The sequence below is a fragment of the Mauremys mutica genome, chromosome 9, assembly GCF_020497125.1.
Source record: "Mauremys mutica isolate MM-2020 ecotype Southern chromosome 9, ASM2049712v1, whole genome shotgun sequence".
Classification (NCBI taxonomy): Eukaryota; Metazoa; Chordata; order Testudines; family Geoemydidae; genus Mauremys; species Mauremys mutica.
In genome coordinates this window covers 77,669,835-77,684,791 of record NC_059080.1, presented here as the reverse complement: position 1 = coordinate 77,684,791, position 14,957 = coordinate 77,669,835, and the positions used below count along the sequence as shown (strand labels likewise).

General features: G+C 42.8%; 1 protein-coding gene across 2 annotated transcripts; it reads left to right on the top strand.

Annotated features, from left to right (window-relative positions):
- The first annotated feature begins 5,757 nt into the window (after positions 1-5,757).
- PFN2 (profilin 2) lies at positions 5,758-13,047 on the top strand. Of its 2 annotated transcripts, none has more exons than XM_045030117.1 (3): positions 5,758-6,035; positions 8,469-8,661; positions 11,331-13,047. In XM_045030117.1, the coding sequence occupies exons 1-3, from the start codon at positions 5,904-5,906 to the stop codon at positions 11,426-11,428; spliced, it is 423 nt and encodes a 140-aa protein (XP_044886052.1). In that variant the 5' UTR covers positions 5,758-5,903; the 3' UTR covers positions 11,429-13,047. The 2 variants fall into 2 exon arrangements, with proteins under 2 accessions (XP_044886052.1, XP_044886051.1); XM_045030116.1 differs by having other exon boundaries at positions 5,768-6,035; positions 11,024-13,047.
- Positions 13,048-14,957: the final 1,910 nt, after the last annotated feature.

The following is a 14,957-nucleotide window of genomic DNA, read 5'->3' as shown; positions in this document are numbered from 1 at the left end:
AGTTACCTAAGATTACAAAAACTGAAACTGGGGGTGGGGAAAGCATTAGTTTTGTTTCCTATGAATTTACTTTGTATATCTGACTGCACTTTGTGTATAGTCAGTGTCATTGTTTTGTGGATGTTCAGTTGCACTCCTTCCTCATACACTGGTATGTGATAATACCACACATGACTGTGATGACACAACTGTTACAGGGCTGTGGAGAGCTCAGGTTCATGCTCTTCCCTGGACCTCCCTCACCCTGGTATCTGAGCATCACTGTGGAATGTGGTGCTTTGAAAATGTGAAGTACTACATAAACAATAAGTAGTAGCATTATTCCCTTGCCAAATTCTGCACTCATTTACATCCCTGTAACCCCACTGAAATAGTATTTGGTCCATCAGTAAAGAAATACATGAAGTTACAAACAGCTAGTCTTAGTGACAAGATTGTTAAAATTCCAGTGACAATTAGAATATCACCATTCTCATGGTGGTCCAGTATTTATGAACATCAGGGGATGAGACAGACTGAGCTGTCAGTCACCGTGAGCCCCTCTGGACCTCACCCCCACCATGCATCATTGAGCCAATATGTCATGCCTCTGAGAGACAGGGCAGTGAAAACTAAGTGCTGCTAGTGAGTCTCCTTCAGGGACACACTAGCCGGGATTATTCTTCCTATTTAACTGGGGATTTGTCCTGCTTTGAGCAGGGGGTTGGACTAGATGACCTCCTGAGGTCCCTTCCAACCCTGATATTCTATGATTCTCAAATACCTAAAAAAATATAATGCCCTTTGAGAAAATACTGTGTGTAGCCTTTTAGAGCAAAAATGTGAGTGTGGCTGAATTTCCCCACCTCTGGCCAAAGAGGCACCAAGATGGCTGCCAAAGTAGCAGTGGCTCCCTTAAGCCCAACCCTTTCTCCTAGCTGGCAATGACAGCTGGGCCTCTATATAGGCTGAACCACAAGAGGATATTATGTGCCACTGCTCTGGTTCAGACCACTGGAGATAAAATCAGCTGATAGAGTTCTTGGTTCTCCTGTTCAAGAGAAGTTCCTCTTAAACATATCAGGCCCTAATGAAGTGAGGAAGTTCCAGGTAGGAGGTTCATTCTATAGTTCTTTACTAACACCCTTGGAATCTGAGGTTTTTATTCATACTACAACCCACCACAGTGTGTGCACCAGGTAACCCCACTATCCATGTGAAGCCCACCTCTAACCACTCAACAGATGATGATGTGTAGCCCATTGAGAAGGAGAGTCAAAGCTTAGCCAAGCTGGCCCATTTCTGAAAGGGTAAGAAAATGCTCACTTCTGTGTTTAAGCTGCTAAAAGGAAGCAATCCAGAATCTCATCTGCTTCTAGTCACTCTGGGCTACAGAAAACCACACCTTGGTCCAGCTCCAGAAAATGAGCCCAATAGCCCTAACATCAAGCACAAAAGACTTCAGCCTGGACAGGATGAGGCTCTGTTTCTGAATGACAGCTTCCAACTCTCTAAATTGAAGGATTCTATCAAACATAAAAGGCACAGACCTTTCTCCTTCCCCCAAGAGGGACTCAGAAATAAAAATCCAAACACCAACAAATAGCATAAATTAAAAAAAATCCAAAAGGAAAGTTAGATCCCATCACTCATCACAAAATGCAGGAACATGCAGGCATTTTTTTGGTTCCACAGCTGGTTTGAAAATACATGAGACAAACAGCTCTCGGCTGAGGAAAATTCAGTGGGGAAAGATTCATTAGAAAGAAAATGGTTGTGCTTTGAAATATAAGAAGCAAAATAAGCTCTTGACATAAATGTCTAAAATGGAATTTAATCCATATGCTTACCACAAATCCAGAAGCTCCTTTTATTCCTCTCATCAACAAAAATTTCAGTTTCCATGGGATCTGCTATTGTTCAGGTTATTTATCACAGAGCCCATCAAGGTTTTGATCATTTTGGACAAGATTTCTGACCTTGATAAAAATGAGTCAAAGAAGGAATTTGAAAGAGGCCACAGCCAGCATAATCCCTATGTTTTTGAATCACAGCTTCATAGTAAATTACATAAAAAGCAACCTCATACCCACTAAATCCCCATTACACCTACAAGTCCTAACAAATACGAAGGAAGCAAAGTCATCCTATCTTAAGGGAAGCTCACCAAAATTAGAAATCTAAACCAGATGGAACAGTTGTTCAGTCCATCTCAACATTCCTGCAGTTTTTCAGGAACATAGTGAAGAAACTACTTCTCCCACAGAAAATCAGAGGAACCGGAACTTGCCCTTTATAACATCACGAAGGGAGAATATTAAAACAGATGTTAGTGTAACAAGATGGGGATCCCACCATTTTGATACATGGTTAGGGTGAACACATAAATCTTACTATATCAACAGGAAATTAATTGCTTGAGTTAATTCAACTAGTCAGTGGCAAATATGTTGGCAAAGTTGGACTATGTCAAAACAGTAATGTATTGTGAACCAGCCAGGAGTGGCCAAGAGCTGAGCCTTCTTAAAGAATGCCCCAATGCTGTTCTCTTGGGCAGATGGAAACATAAAATGAATAAAAGTAACCCCCACCAAAGGATCTCAAAACATAAGAGCCAGCTGGCTAAACCAAAACGAGAGAAACTTGAAAGAATGGTGCTTCAATCCAGAGATTTTAAACTGGATGCCTAGAGAGCTGGACCCTATTGTATATTCACACAAAAAGGATTGACTTTGACCCAACAAACTGAAAATTTAACAATCTGATGACTGAAGACAGGTCCTGAAAAAACAATTCATACTCAGATCATGTAATCAATAGGCTTCTGGCAACTAGAAAGTATTTCTCTTCCAGGGCATATTCTGGTTACATTCAAACACTGGTGAAAAAATGTAAGGTATAGTACAAAACAGGATTTTGTATTTTGTGAATTTGTATTCACCCACAAACTAAGCCTATATGTGAGGTCAAAATGAAAGATCCTAATATGAGACAGACACCAAAAGAGATGCCACTCCAAAGGACTCAACTTGCCTTCATTGGACTTGGTTACTCCTGCTTGATGGGGCTCAGATGTCCCTTAGGATTCAGCTCAGCTATGATGTGCGGCTCAGGCACCCTCCTGGGCTCTGCTGTCTGTTTGGTGGGGCTGTGGATTGCTGACTATGTGCTTATTTCTGCTTTGCTGGGCACCCTGTAGCTGTTGCTGTGCTTCTGCCTCTGTCTGCTGCCCTCAGTTTCCATCACCTCATCTAAGAAAACTTCAGAACTGAGCACCATCTCCATAGAAGAGCACAGCTGCATGTTTCACAAGGATCAAGTTGTCCTCAGACTTCCACCCTTTTCTATCAAAAGTATCAGTAGTATTCCACAGATCCTAGGAAGTCATCCTACCATCCTTTTGCCCATTTAAAAAAAAAAAAAAAAGAAAAGAAAAGAATGACGGTAGAACAAAAAGGAGTTAAGGTAATACATAGCAAGAACACAGGCATACCAAAATCACAGTGCATGTTTGTAATTGCCATTCTCAGAGGAAAGAGGAAAAAACTGCCCAAGGACACTATTAAAAGATGAATATGAGACCGACTATATTGTGGAAGTAAATCAGAGAGGAGGACAATAACTCTCCACAGTCACATCATATGTTGAGAAGGCTAATGTATTGGCCAAAGAAATAGGTAAAGCTTCCACCAGGACCTCTAGTCTATATTCTCATTCATGAGACTTTTCAGTTTTGAACTTTCTTCCATTTTGGATGCACCCTTTAGAAAGAAAGTGCTTTAATCAAAGACAATGCAGTAGTAAGTGTTTAAAAACAAACAAACAAAAAAACCCCACCCAGCAACAACAAAAAATTCACTTCAAATTCCAACAAACTGTCCAATCTCTTGGTTTTGATTTTTTTTTTTACTATAAAAACTTCCTCTTATATTCTCTGCTGTTTATAATCCATAAGTAGTTTCTTCTTTTCCCTGTTTGCTTCCCCATACTTCCTCCCCAAGTGTTCCACCCTCTTCCCCATTTCTCCACAAGATGTGAGCTCCTTAGGAAATAACAGGAGGTATGGGAGCTAGCCGTATGTGTAAGTAAAATGCATCTTTTCTCCCCCAAAAATTGAACAGATGAAACCATTAAACTTACTTTTATGTCTCCCGCTCTCCTTTATCAAAGTAAGATCTCACAAAAAAGTATTAGAGATTTCTTTTCTTGTCCTATGACTTGATCTCAAACAGATTAGTTTAGTAAAGTACATTTTTAGCTGCCTTTTTTAATTTTTGCCCTGTTTACTCTTGCCTATTTTTCAGTAAAAATGCAGCTTCACCAGTGCTACCAATGTTGCAAACTCTAAGGCAGACAAAGCATGGGCATCAGATGGGGGTACACCTGGACGTGGTATACGCTAGTTTACACCATTGGTACCACTAGTGCAGATGCATCTTTGGTGAATATCAGACAGGAGGTTGGACACAAGTTAAAATAGTTATAATTCAGGAATCTCTTGCCTAATTCACTTCAAATTTGGTAGAAAAATTGAACACCTACTCCAGATCTAACTTATCAATTGTAAAGGGAATACTACTTTATTTGGGGATTTCCCTTTATTTTGGGGGCGATAGCAAAAATTGAGTTTATAATACAAACTCAGCCGAAACCTTAACTCTGGAGTGGGTATACTACTCTATAATATGCCTGTTTCCAAATAAAATGTTTCCTTTATGTTTCTTATGGCATGAAATATACTCTTCAAAATCTCACCTAGACAAAGTTGAGTTTTCCAAAAGACTAAGATAAGAAACAAGCAACCTCAGATAAATATAACAGAATAAAGAGGTAATAATGTAGCTTTCATTATCTTTACACACAATCCACTCTCACATCCTTTGGTTTTGTGATAACAGGCAAAGTTTCGATAGGCAAACTTCAAGCCCCACATTTTATGTTAAAACCAGTCACTCCGTAATATGCGAAAATCATCACTGCAACTGTCTTGAGCTTGCAATTACTTCATTGACGGTTTAACCAATAATGATCTACTTTCCCTCAATGACTAAATATAGAGGTTAAATTCTGCGCTGTTACACTGCTGTAAATCCCCTGGAGTGATGCAGCGCAGTTACTCATACGCACGAGGTTAACAGCTGAAACAAGAATCTGGTCCGTAATCCCAACAAGCACGTTTGGGATTCCAGGCAGGTTTGTTGTCTAGTCTGAAAGGTCTGGCCAGTAACAGCGATAACGCTAGAGACACCGATGCCTGCTGCCTCCCGGGCAAGGCTCATCTCTCCTAGAGAGAGAGAGACCGCAGAGCAACCCCCCCAGTGCCGCAATCAGTGCCACGGAAAGGCTCTTCTCTCCTCCTTTGCCACCCGTTTGCAGTGCAGGTGTCCGGCTCGCCATCTATCACCCCGCGCAGGGGGGAAGTGGAAACCGCTGCCCGGGGAGGTGCGCGATCCGAGCCGCCACCCGCGCTGACTCTCCTCCTCGCAGGCTGGGCGGGCTGCTCAGGGGTCGCGAGCCGCGCCAGGCAGAGCGCACGAGGGGACAGGCGCCCCCACCCCCGCGCTTTGCAGGCAGCTGCCACGAGTCGCCACCTCCCCGGCTCCCTGCATCAGCAGCCGGCCGGCCCCCTCCCCAAAGTATCCCTCCGCCAGGTCCGTCCCGCGGCGGAAGAAACCGCGTTCCACCCCACCCCTCCCCCGTCCGCTGTTCCTGCTGCTGCGGCGGCTCGAAGAGACGCGGCCGAGGGGAGGGGGGAGCAGCAACAGCGCGGCGGTGGCGGCCCCGCCCCCTCTCTTCTCCTCTCCCCGTGGCCGGCCGGGCGCGCGCTGCTCGCTGCAGGGCTCGGCTGCCGCTTCGCGCGCGCCTGTGAGACCGCCGCCGCCGCCGCCCTCCGCTCCTCCGCCCGACTGCGCCAGGCGAAGACGATGGCCGGCTGGCAGAGCTACGTGGACAACCTGATGTGCGATGGCTGCTGCCAGGAGGCCGCCATTGTCGGCTACTGCGACGCCAAGTACGTCTGGGCCGCGACGGCCGGGGGCATCTTCCAGAGCATCACGGTAAGGGCCGCGGCCCCCGCGCCGGCTGCGAGCCGCCCGCCCGGCCCGGCTCTAGCCCGGCCCGGCCCGCCTGCGGGAGGGGGCTGATGCAGCAAAGAGCCGCCGCCGCCGGGTGCTCCCGACGCCCGCGGGCAGCAGCCCAGCGGCCAGTGGGGGTCCCGCCCCCGCCAGCTGCACCCACCGCAGCCCCCCCCCCCGCCCCGGCCGTGTGGGGCGCAGCTCGGGCGGCGTGAGGGGCCGGGAGCTCCCCAGGGCGCTGCTGGTTTTTGTCTGGCGCTTTCCCGGTAGCGCCGAGCCTGGCGGTCAGCGGGGACCGTCATGTGAGCGCCGGGCGAGGGCCGCGGGGACGGGCCCGGCTCGCCACCCCCGCTCGGGGTGCTCGGGCCGCGGCGCCGGGCTGCTGGGAGCCGGAGCCGGCAATGCGGCGGAGGGAGGAGGAGAGAAAGGCCGGGCACGGGGGAGACTTGGCGTAGGGTTCCCGGCGCCCAGGCCCCCTTGCTGCGGACAGACTTACGTACCCGGCGTAGGAGGCTTTCGTGAATCCTCGCCGCTGGCTTCATGTTTTTCTTCTCCAAGATGGCGCACTGCCATTGATTTTTTTTCTCCCCCTCCCCTCCCTTCTCTCTGTCCTTTCCTCCCCGTCTGTCCTCCTCGGAGGTATTAATCATCCCTGTTCCTGCAGCACTGCCCCCTTCTCACCCACGGCACAGATCTTCCGAAGGGAGGGTCCTGTTCCCGGGGGAAGGGTTTGGAAACCTTTAAGGAGCAGGGAAGACTTATTTAAACTGGGAGCTCTTTTAGGCCATACCTATATTGGTGGGTGGTGGTGAATAGCATGTTTTGATTATAACCTTGTGTTATGATGCACGTTTTGCTGCAGACTGATGCACCTTCCCCTTGCAAATCCGTCCTGTAGGTCTCTGTCTAATGCACGGGAATTTGGGGCTACTGCTTTCTCTGGGGAGAGAAGGGCTTGGCTCGTGTTGGATTTGTGCCCTGTCCCCCAATGTGGCTCCTGTGCTTGCCAGTTCTCCCTTTTCTCCTTAGGTCCCTCTTTGCTGGTAGCCTTGGTATGCAAAGGCAGCTCTCCTGCATAAAAGCTTTCTCCTCCCACCTCCATAGTTAAGTGATCTCATTGCATGGCCACAGCAGCACCCCCTCCTCATCATACCCCTTCATAGGATGTGATGTCAGTGGGGAGTAGCCATACAGGCCACCTCTCCACTGGGGAAACCAGTCCTGCCCTTCCTGAAGATGGTTAATTTAGTAGAGCCCTGAGGATTTCCAGCTGCTGACCGAGTCCCCTCCCCCAGGTGTCTTTGTGCCTTGCTAAGATGTGGCCTGGCAGAGTCCCGGTGTGTGATTGGAAATGGCCAGGGCCTGCTATGACTGTGCAGTTCTGGAGGGCAACGCCTCCCATCTCCTTACTTGCTTTCTTACTGTTAGGAAGCACATTGCTCCTGTCTTGCCTTCACCCCACCCCACCTCCTCTTCCATCCTGAAAGCAGTGCTGCACGGAGACTCCCCCATGGAAGGGGGCACAGACTTTGTGGGTGAAAGGCGTGGGGGGTTAATGTGGCCTGACCCCTTTCTAAATGCAATCTGTCTTGGCTCCTGCAGGGACTAGACCATACGATTTCCCTGTGCACAGAGGGGTCACTTTAGCATTGTGATCCCCTCCCCCACTTTTTAGGGTACTGAGAGACCTATGTGTTTGCTGGAGCTATGGCTTTATGTATCGGAGTTTACTGTCTGAGTCATTGAAATTTAGGCATATTATGTAACATTCCTTGCCTAGAAAAGTGCAGAGTTGAACATTGTTGTGCATCATCAGTTTGGCTACATTTTGCATTAGAAACATAGTTGTTATTTGGTCTTTCAAAGACCTGTGGCTGCTGACCTGGGAGGAGTTTAATATCCCACCAATTGTTGTTAAGGCAGATGGGACTGGGGAACACACCTGCATCATTGTTATCTAGACACGGTCCTGAAGGTTTTTTGGTACCTCGTTATCAAGTAACAAAAATCTGATTCATTCACTTACTAAAATAAATGGTTAGCAAAATGCCTGATGACGTCACGTTGCCTTCTTCAAAAAACGACTTACTGGAATCCAACTTCTAGGTCTTACCAGTATTGCAGACTTAATCTATAACTTTATATTTGAAATATCTCAAAACAGCACTTGTGTTCACGGAAAATGGTACTAAATTAATTAAAATATAGCTGTGAATAACAAAACACTCGATTCCAAAGTGTCTTGTTTTAGGAGAAGCTTGAGTGTCCCTTTCAAATCTTTTTGCTGGTGACAAGTCTCTTTTGATTGGAAATTAATCTGTAAGCTACTTCATTTAAAGTACATGAAATCCAATGTCTTCTGTGAAAGGTAGTTGTGAGAGCTTGCTATATAACACTGAATTTCTTTTTTAACAGCCGATAGAAATAGATATGATTGTAGGAAAAGACCGAGAGGGTTTCTTCACCAACGGTCTGACTCTTGGTGCAAAGAAGTGCTCTGTGATCAGAGATAGCCTGTATGTTGATAGTGAATGCACAATGGACATCAGGACAAAGAGTCATGGTGGCGAGCCAACATACAATGTTGCTGTAGGCAGAGCTGGTCGAGGTAAGCTATCTTTTTTTTTTTTCCCCCCCAGAAATTTAAACTAGCAAAACAAGACTGCAACCTTCAAAACTGGGCTCTAATCATTAAATTACTTACATTAATCTGCATAAATTTTTTTTTAATTTCCACAGTGTAATTGGTGTAATTGTGGTCCATCTATTTTCCAGGACTAGCTCCGTATCTAGCAGTCCTAGATGAATGACCACAGTTTGGGATTTAACTATATTTATCAAATGGTTTCTTGTGCCTACAGATTTTAACAGCTAGTGTAGCCTGTGTATCAGTTGGATTAAATGTAGTCTATCACTCATTTGTGCTAGGTATATTGCAGTTAAAATGTTTGGAGCCCAAAGCATAGGGTCATAATGATGGTGGATGTTGTTATATCCTATTGAAATATCTTGTTCAGCATAAACTTGCTCTAAAGTGACTTCTACTAAAATTTCTTCCACAAAGACTTGAATTTCTTGTATGGAACTACCTATTTTGAATCATAAGTTTTACACTAACTCTTTACAATTCCCTGTTGAGAACCTTGGAAGTCTGATTCTGAGGCAATGAATGAATTCTGTCCAATTGGGTAGCTGCAGGCTATTTATATAAAGCTTGTCTAACTACTTGTGCATTTCATCCAAGCTTCTATAAAATACACCGTACTTGCAAGGAGCTAGACTCCATTCCAAAAGAAACTTCTCTCAAAACACTGGGTACAAGCAACATGAGGACATCCAAGACATTATCTAGGCATTCTGTTGTTAGCTGTTGTAGACTGAGTATGTTAGGGACCAAGGTCAATGTATAAACAAAATATAGCTACAGAGACACTGCTGTATTGTGTATTTTTACATAGGCTATGGAGATGTTACAAGTATTTTAACAATACAGTCAAATGGAATAGGTAAAGATTTCTGTGCTGCTTGGGCCATGACTGTAACTAATTCTCTTCCTTTCCTTATGAGGAAAATAGTATCCCTGTCTAGATAATTGTTTACTATAGTGATTTTGAAGTTTACATTATTTAAGATATGTCCCCTTATGATCTGGTCTTAGTGATGTTCTTCTGTATACCCGCACATAGGCAAAATGTATCTATGTTGCAGTGATTCCTGTCTCACCATTCCTAATTCAAAGCACAATTAAAACGAGCCAGTGTTCTTGTGAAGCAAAATTTGTAACATGTAGTTATTCTTTGGCATAATTTGATTTTTATTTTTTATAATTTCATTGTTTACTTTGAAGCATTTTTTCAATTGATTTAAATGTTTTCAGTTGTGTAAAATTATGGGAGGGTCACACAATGAGGGGAGACAGAATTATTTAATGTTAGTAGATTCAAAAAATTAGCATTATAAATGTTAAAACACAAATTGTCAACATCACATCAAAATATACAAAGAAAATATGCTCATATCAAACTCTTAATTCATTCTTAAATAATATTTGTTTCTTTGTCTATCTATAAATTTCATTTATTGATGGAAATAGTATTTCACTGGCTTTTGTGGATGGTGAAATAGACATTTACCAACTTTACTTACAAAAATCTAATCCTTCCAAGTTTACATGTACTCCATTCTAGTGACATCTGGTGGCAGTTAGCACGTAAAGCCTCATGACATGTAATGTTCTATTGACTACAGTTCTGTAGGAAACTCTTCCCAATAAAGCAACATTGTTATTTTTGTAGTCAACTTACTGTGGAGGGAAAGGGGAAACTAGATTTAAAATCAACTCAGAATTACTTTACTCCATACAAAAAGTTAATTGCACTATAATGGAAGGAGGGACTCAACATTTCACCCAGAACTGAGTTGTTGCTTTACTCTTACAGTAGTGTCATAAATACAGACTTCTACTTAAAAGTTATTAAAGTTTACCAATAAACTGCCAAACAAAACACACTTGATAAAGTTGGAATGTACCCATTACCACTCTGAACTTAATCTCTAGTCTAAAAATACTAGAATCTCCTATGTGTACTGACATTGCTACCCTTCTCCTTTTTACATCATTACTTTGTCTACCTTATAAGATGTACCCAGGGTTTCCTGGTCAGAGAGGTCAGATGGTAACATGCACCATGATACATTTTATCTTTAAAATGGAAGTTACAGCATATGTTCAGGTTTTTTGAAAAGTCTTATGGCTAGCACACAACTTCTCCATCTTTGAAGTCATAGAGGCTACTCTCTCCCAACCCTGTCTACATCTGTACTTTAGAAAGCTCTTGTAAAGCCAGCTTAATATCCAACCATTAAAACTTGAATTTGTGTACTTATTGCAATATCTGATTAAAACTTGCATTATTTCCTTGCCTAACACACTCCTTTAAAACCTCTTTTTTTTTTCTTTTCTCTTTCAGTCTTGGTCTTTGTAATGGGCAAAGAAGGGGTCCATGGAGGCGGATTGAATAAGAAGGCATACTCAATGGCAAAATACTTGAGAGACTCTGGGTTCTAGTTGCTAGGCAGACTGTTAAGTATTAGGGGAAAAATTGCTATTAAACTTTCCTGGCAGTGAGCTTTAAACCTTACATTCTGGAAACTTTATTAGCAATGCAGGATGATGGGGTATGAACCTGTGTCTCCTTTGTATCCCTTTGTTGGTGGGGAAAGGTGTTTTTTTCTTTAATTCTGTTCATTTCTGTTTTGTTTCATTGTGTACTCCAGCATTGGTTATAGTTATGGGAAAGGAAGGTGTCCATGGAGGGACACTGAACAAGAAAGCATATGAACTGGCTTTATACCTGAGGAGGTCTGACATCTAAGCAGCCTCTCCCCATCCACCTAGCAACTGTCTTCATCACCAACCAGTTATGTTCACTGTGCTACCAGACTGTAGATGGTAGTTGTTTTATGTTTTTTGTTTTTTTATTTATCCATTTTTTTCTAATATCATGATTCCAGTTACCCTCGTGTTCATTTGTATGTTAACCACTGTATGTAACCAAGTCCCGTTATCTGGCACCATTTTTGCAGCATAAAAATGATATGCATGATACCTTGAAAAATGTTTTAGGAGGGGGAGAATGCCAAGTCTAGGCTTTGCTTTGTCTTAGCAGTTAATACTATATTGACAACTAAAACAATTTAAACACTAAACAAGGTGCCGATTGTACAATCTAATTTGATCAATGTCTCTTCAGCACTTTGAGCAATTACACAGCTCATTTAGTCTTCCTTTTGTAGAGCATGGTTGGGGGGGGAAGTGCATGCATATCTTTACTTCTCTCCCTGTCTACTCTTTCATCCACATTTTGTTTGCTTCCACCTATTTTTATACAGTGCCTGGTTTGTTTAACCAATTTGCGCTCAAAAGCTATTGTGTTTCATTAGTTTTGTTGTTGCACTTCACTGCAAACGTACAAAACTCTTCATAGTGTCTGAAGCACACACTGCTTAATGGGTGCAACTGCAAAACTATCAAAAGATGTAGATGCATTTTCTTCATGATCTTACAACCACTGTCCTGAATGAATACCTAGGGACATTCCATCATTGCAATAGCTCAGGCACTTTTTTTTTTTTTGCCAGCTCCAGTTCTGTAGTTGAATTATAAAAAGCTGCCATTATGGACATTAGATATCCCAACATAACCATCTGGAGTGTGTCCGATTTCAGTTTTCCATAGGACCAATTATTAATTTGCAGCTTGGGGTTTTATATGAAACTACAGGGTCATTGTGGAAAACTGCCACCTTCAGCTATATACTGGTAGCCTATACTCCAGTCTTTCTGGCAGATCTAGCTGATAATGTAAAGAAACATGCTGCTTTAATACCAATGTTTGTGTGAGGGATGGTAGTCCATAAGTTTAAAATTGTTAAAATGATACCGTTTCAAATTTGAAATAGTCATTTGGCCTGCCGCACCCTTGCTGCAGAGATTGTGGAGTAAACTGCCTCGTGCACTAGTCATCTAAAATGTGTAACCAAATTGTCCATTCAAGCACGGTACAAACTTGTATGTCCATTTAAAGAGAACTGCAGAACTCTGTATACAAAAGAATAAATGGGAGATGGTATTGGTTGGAATAACTGACTTGGCTGTCTTGTGATGAATTTTTTAATATGTATTCTGTGCCATACTATTGTTTTAAAAAAAAATGAACTGTTGCTATTGTGAGATGGATTTTAACTGACTATAAGGATTTCGTTTGAATGGCACTACTTTAGGGACATTCTAGTATTTGCTTCTATTATTTGGGCCTTGTGGATAATGTACAGATTTAAACAAATTCTTGTTGCTGATTTGTCCATTTCTTTCCCTGCACTTTTACATCTGGGATACAGTCTAACTCATCTGATTTAATATGCATTTCAAAAAATGCCATAACTATTAAACACCTTGTTTACAGACGAAATAAATTTATTCCAACCAAATAAAATCAGACTCTTGTAATTTTTTTATGCACCAGACTTTTCTGAAGCAATATACTTCATCGTGTAGCTTACTACACTAACTTTGTGTTTGTGTGTTTCTCAAAATGTAATTCAGCTCTGCAGGAATTATAAACTTGTGGAACAGCATTACTGTACTGATGTACTAGCCTTTTTGCTGTAAAGATGACTGTTTAGAACACTAAACTGACTTAGCCACTTATTGAGCTTAAGTCATAGCAAGAGCTCTAATAGTCTTCATGTTTGCTTCTTAAAAGTCTTGTATGGTAGAAGGGGATACTTTAACTAAGGGAAACTAGTGTTATTAACTTCACCAATCCAGCAGATCTCATGGCAGTTTCTCTTTACTGTTAAGCATGCTGTTTAAAGATTGTCTACCCAAGCCTCTTCAATGGTATGTGAATGCATAAACACTTTTTGCAACCTTACACTCCTTTAAAACAGGCTGGATGTGACCAGTGCTGTACTAATATATCCATTAGTATAAGAGCTAACCCTCTGTACAAATCCACACTGCTCTTAGAGAAAACATGTCAAACAGTTTAGCACCCAGCTAGTTAACCAGCTTCAAACCCTGCAAGTCTTTCACATGGTCTTGACTGATCGCTGTGCACAAATTCTGCCAGCCAGTCCTCAGGACACCAGCTACATTGGTACTGGGCATGATGGCTACTTCTGAACATAGTGCACTTTGAGGATATAGGAATTGTCTCTGCAAGTTCACTTGAAACTTAACTTCTCCTTCATAGGCTACACCTGTCCAAGAAAGGAAACAAGGGCAAACTAATCTTAACTAAGGGCTAGTCTACACTGACAATGCTAAAGCTTTAACATGGCTTGTGTGGTCACGGCAGAGTGCAGGGAGAGAGCTCTCCCAGCGCTCTAAAAAATACCCCCTTCATGAGAGGCGTAGCTACCAGTGCTGGGAGCACCACTCCCAGAGCTGGTGCACTGTCTACATTGGCGCCTTACAGTGCTGAAACTTGCTGCGCTCAGGGCTGTGTTTTTTCACTCCCCTGAGCGAGAAAGTTGCAGCGCTGTAAATTGCCAGTGTAGACAAGCCCTAAGATTCCAGATGGCTCCTCTTAAACTGTGCTTGGAAAAATCTTCTCATCTGTCCTGTCCTACTGCTTGTCTTAAACTATCTTCCCCGGCCTTCCGTTCAGTCTTTGAGCCTACTGCTTACACACCACAAGTACTGTCATCAGGCTAAGTAGTAACTTCCCCATGACCATCCTTAGTCAAAGGGGGCACTTCTTTTTTCACTGTTATCTTTATCTCACACCCATATCTTATGCCACCTGACTAAAAATGTTGCATCTCTGTTGCCTAACTTTTTTTTTCTTACCTTGCTAACATTGGTCTCTCCTTTCCTCCTAATTCAGTTCCACTTCCTCTTGTATCTACTCCACTATGCTGCAAAGACATCCTCCCTCCCTTTTAAAAAAAAGTTTTTGAGTCTGGAGTATTCCTTTAACACCAAAATAAGAAACAATCTGTTAGATCAGTCCTGTGGTCTATCTAGTCAAGTAACATCTGACAGTAGCCAATATCAGACTTTTCAGAAGAAACCTTGCAATAGACAGGTAAGGAATAACCTACTTGCAGGGAAAATCAGTAAGACTCGTTTATGCCCCGAAGCTTGAGGGATTGTCTCCACCAGAATTTATTTTTTTCCCCTATTGTAACTCTGGATGTTCTCATTATCCATATACATGTTTAATCGTTTGTTTTTAAATCTGATAAGCTCTTGACTTCAGTGGTATCTTGTAGCAAAGAGTTCCATAGAGTAACTCTTGCATTGTATGAATAATATTTTCTGTTAAAATTTGCAGTCTTTCATCCTCTCATAATACAAGAACAGTACAGGAAAGTGCTCAATCTACTTTCTGTATAA

Bases quoted from the DNA above. Each gene is read 5' to 3' on its own strand.
- PFN2 (XM_045030117.1), top strand. From the start codon at position 5,904: ATGGCCGGCTGGCAGAGCTACGTGGACAACCTGATGTGCGATGGCTGC. The intron at 6,036-8,468 runs GTAAGGGCCGCG...CTTTTTTAACAG, and splicing joins GCATCTTCCAGAGCATCACG to CCGATAGAAATAGATATGAT. The intron at 8,662-11,330 runs GTAAGCTATCTT...TGTGTACTCCAG, and splicing joins TGTAGGCAGAGCTGGTCGAG to CATTGGTTATAGTTATGGGA.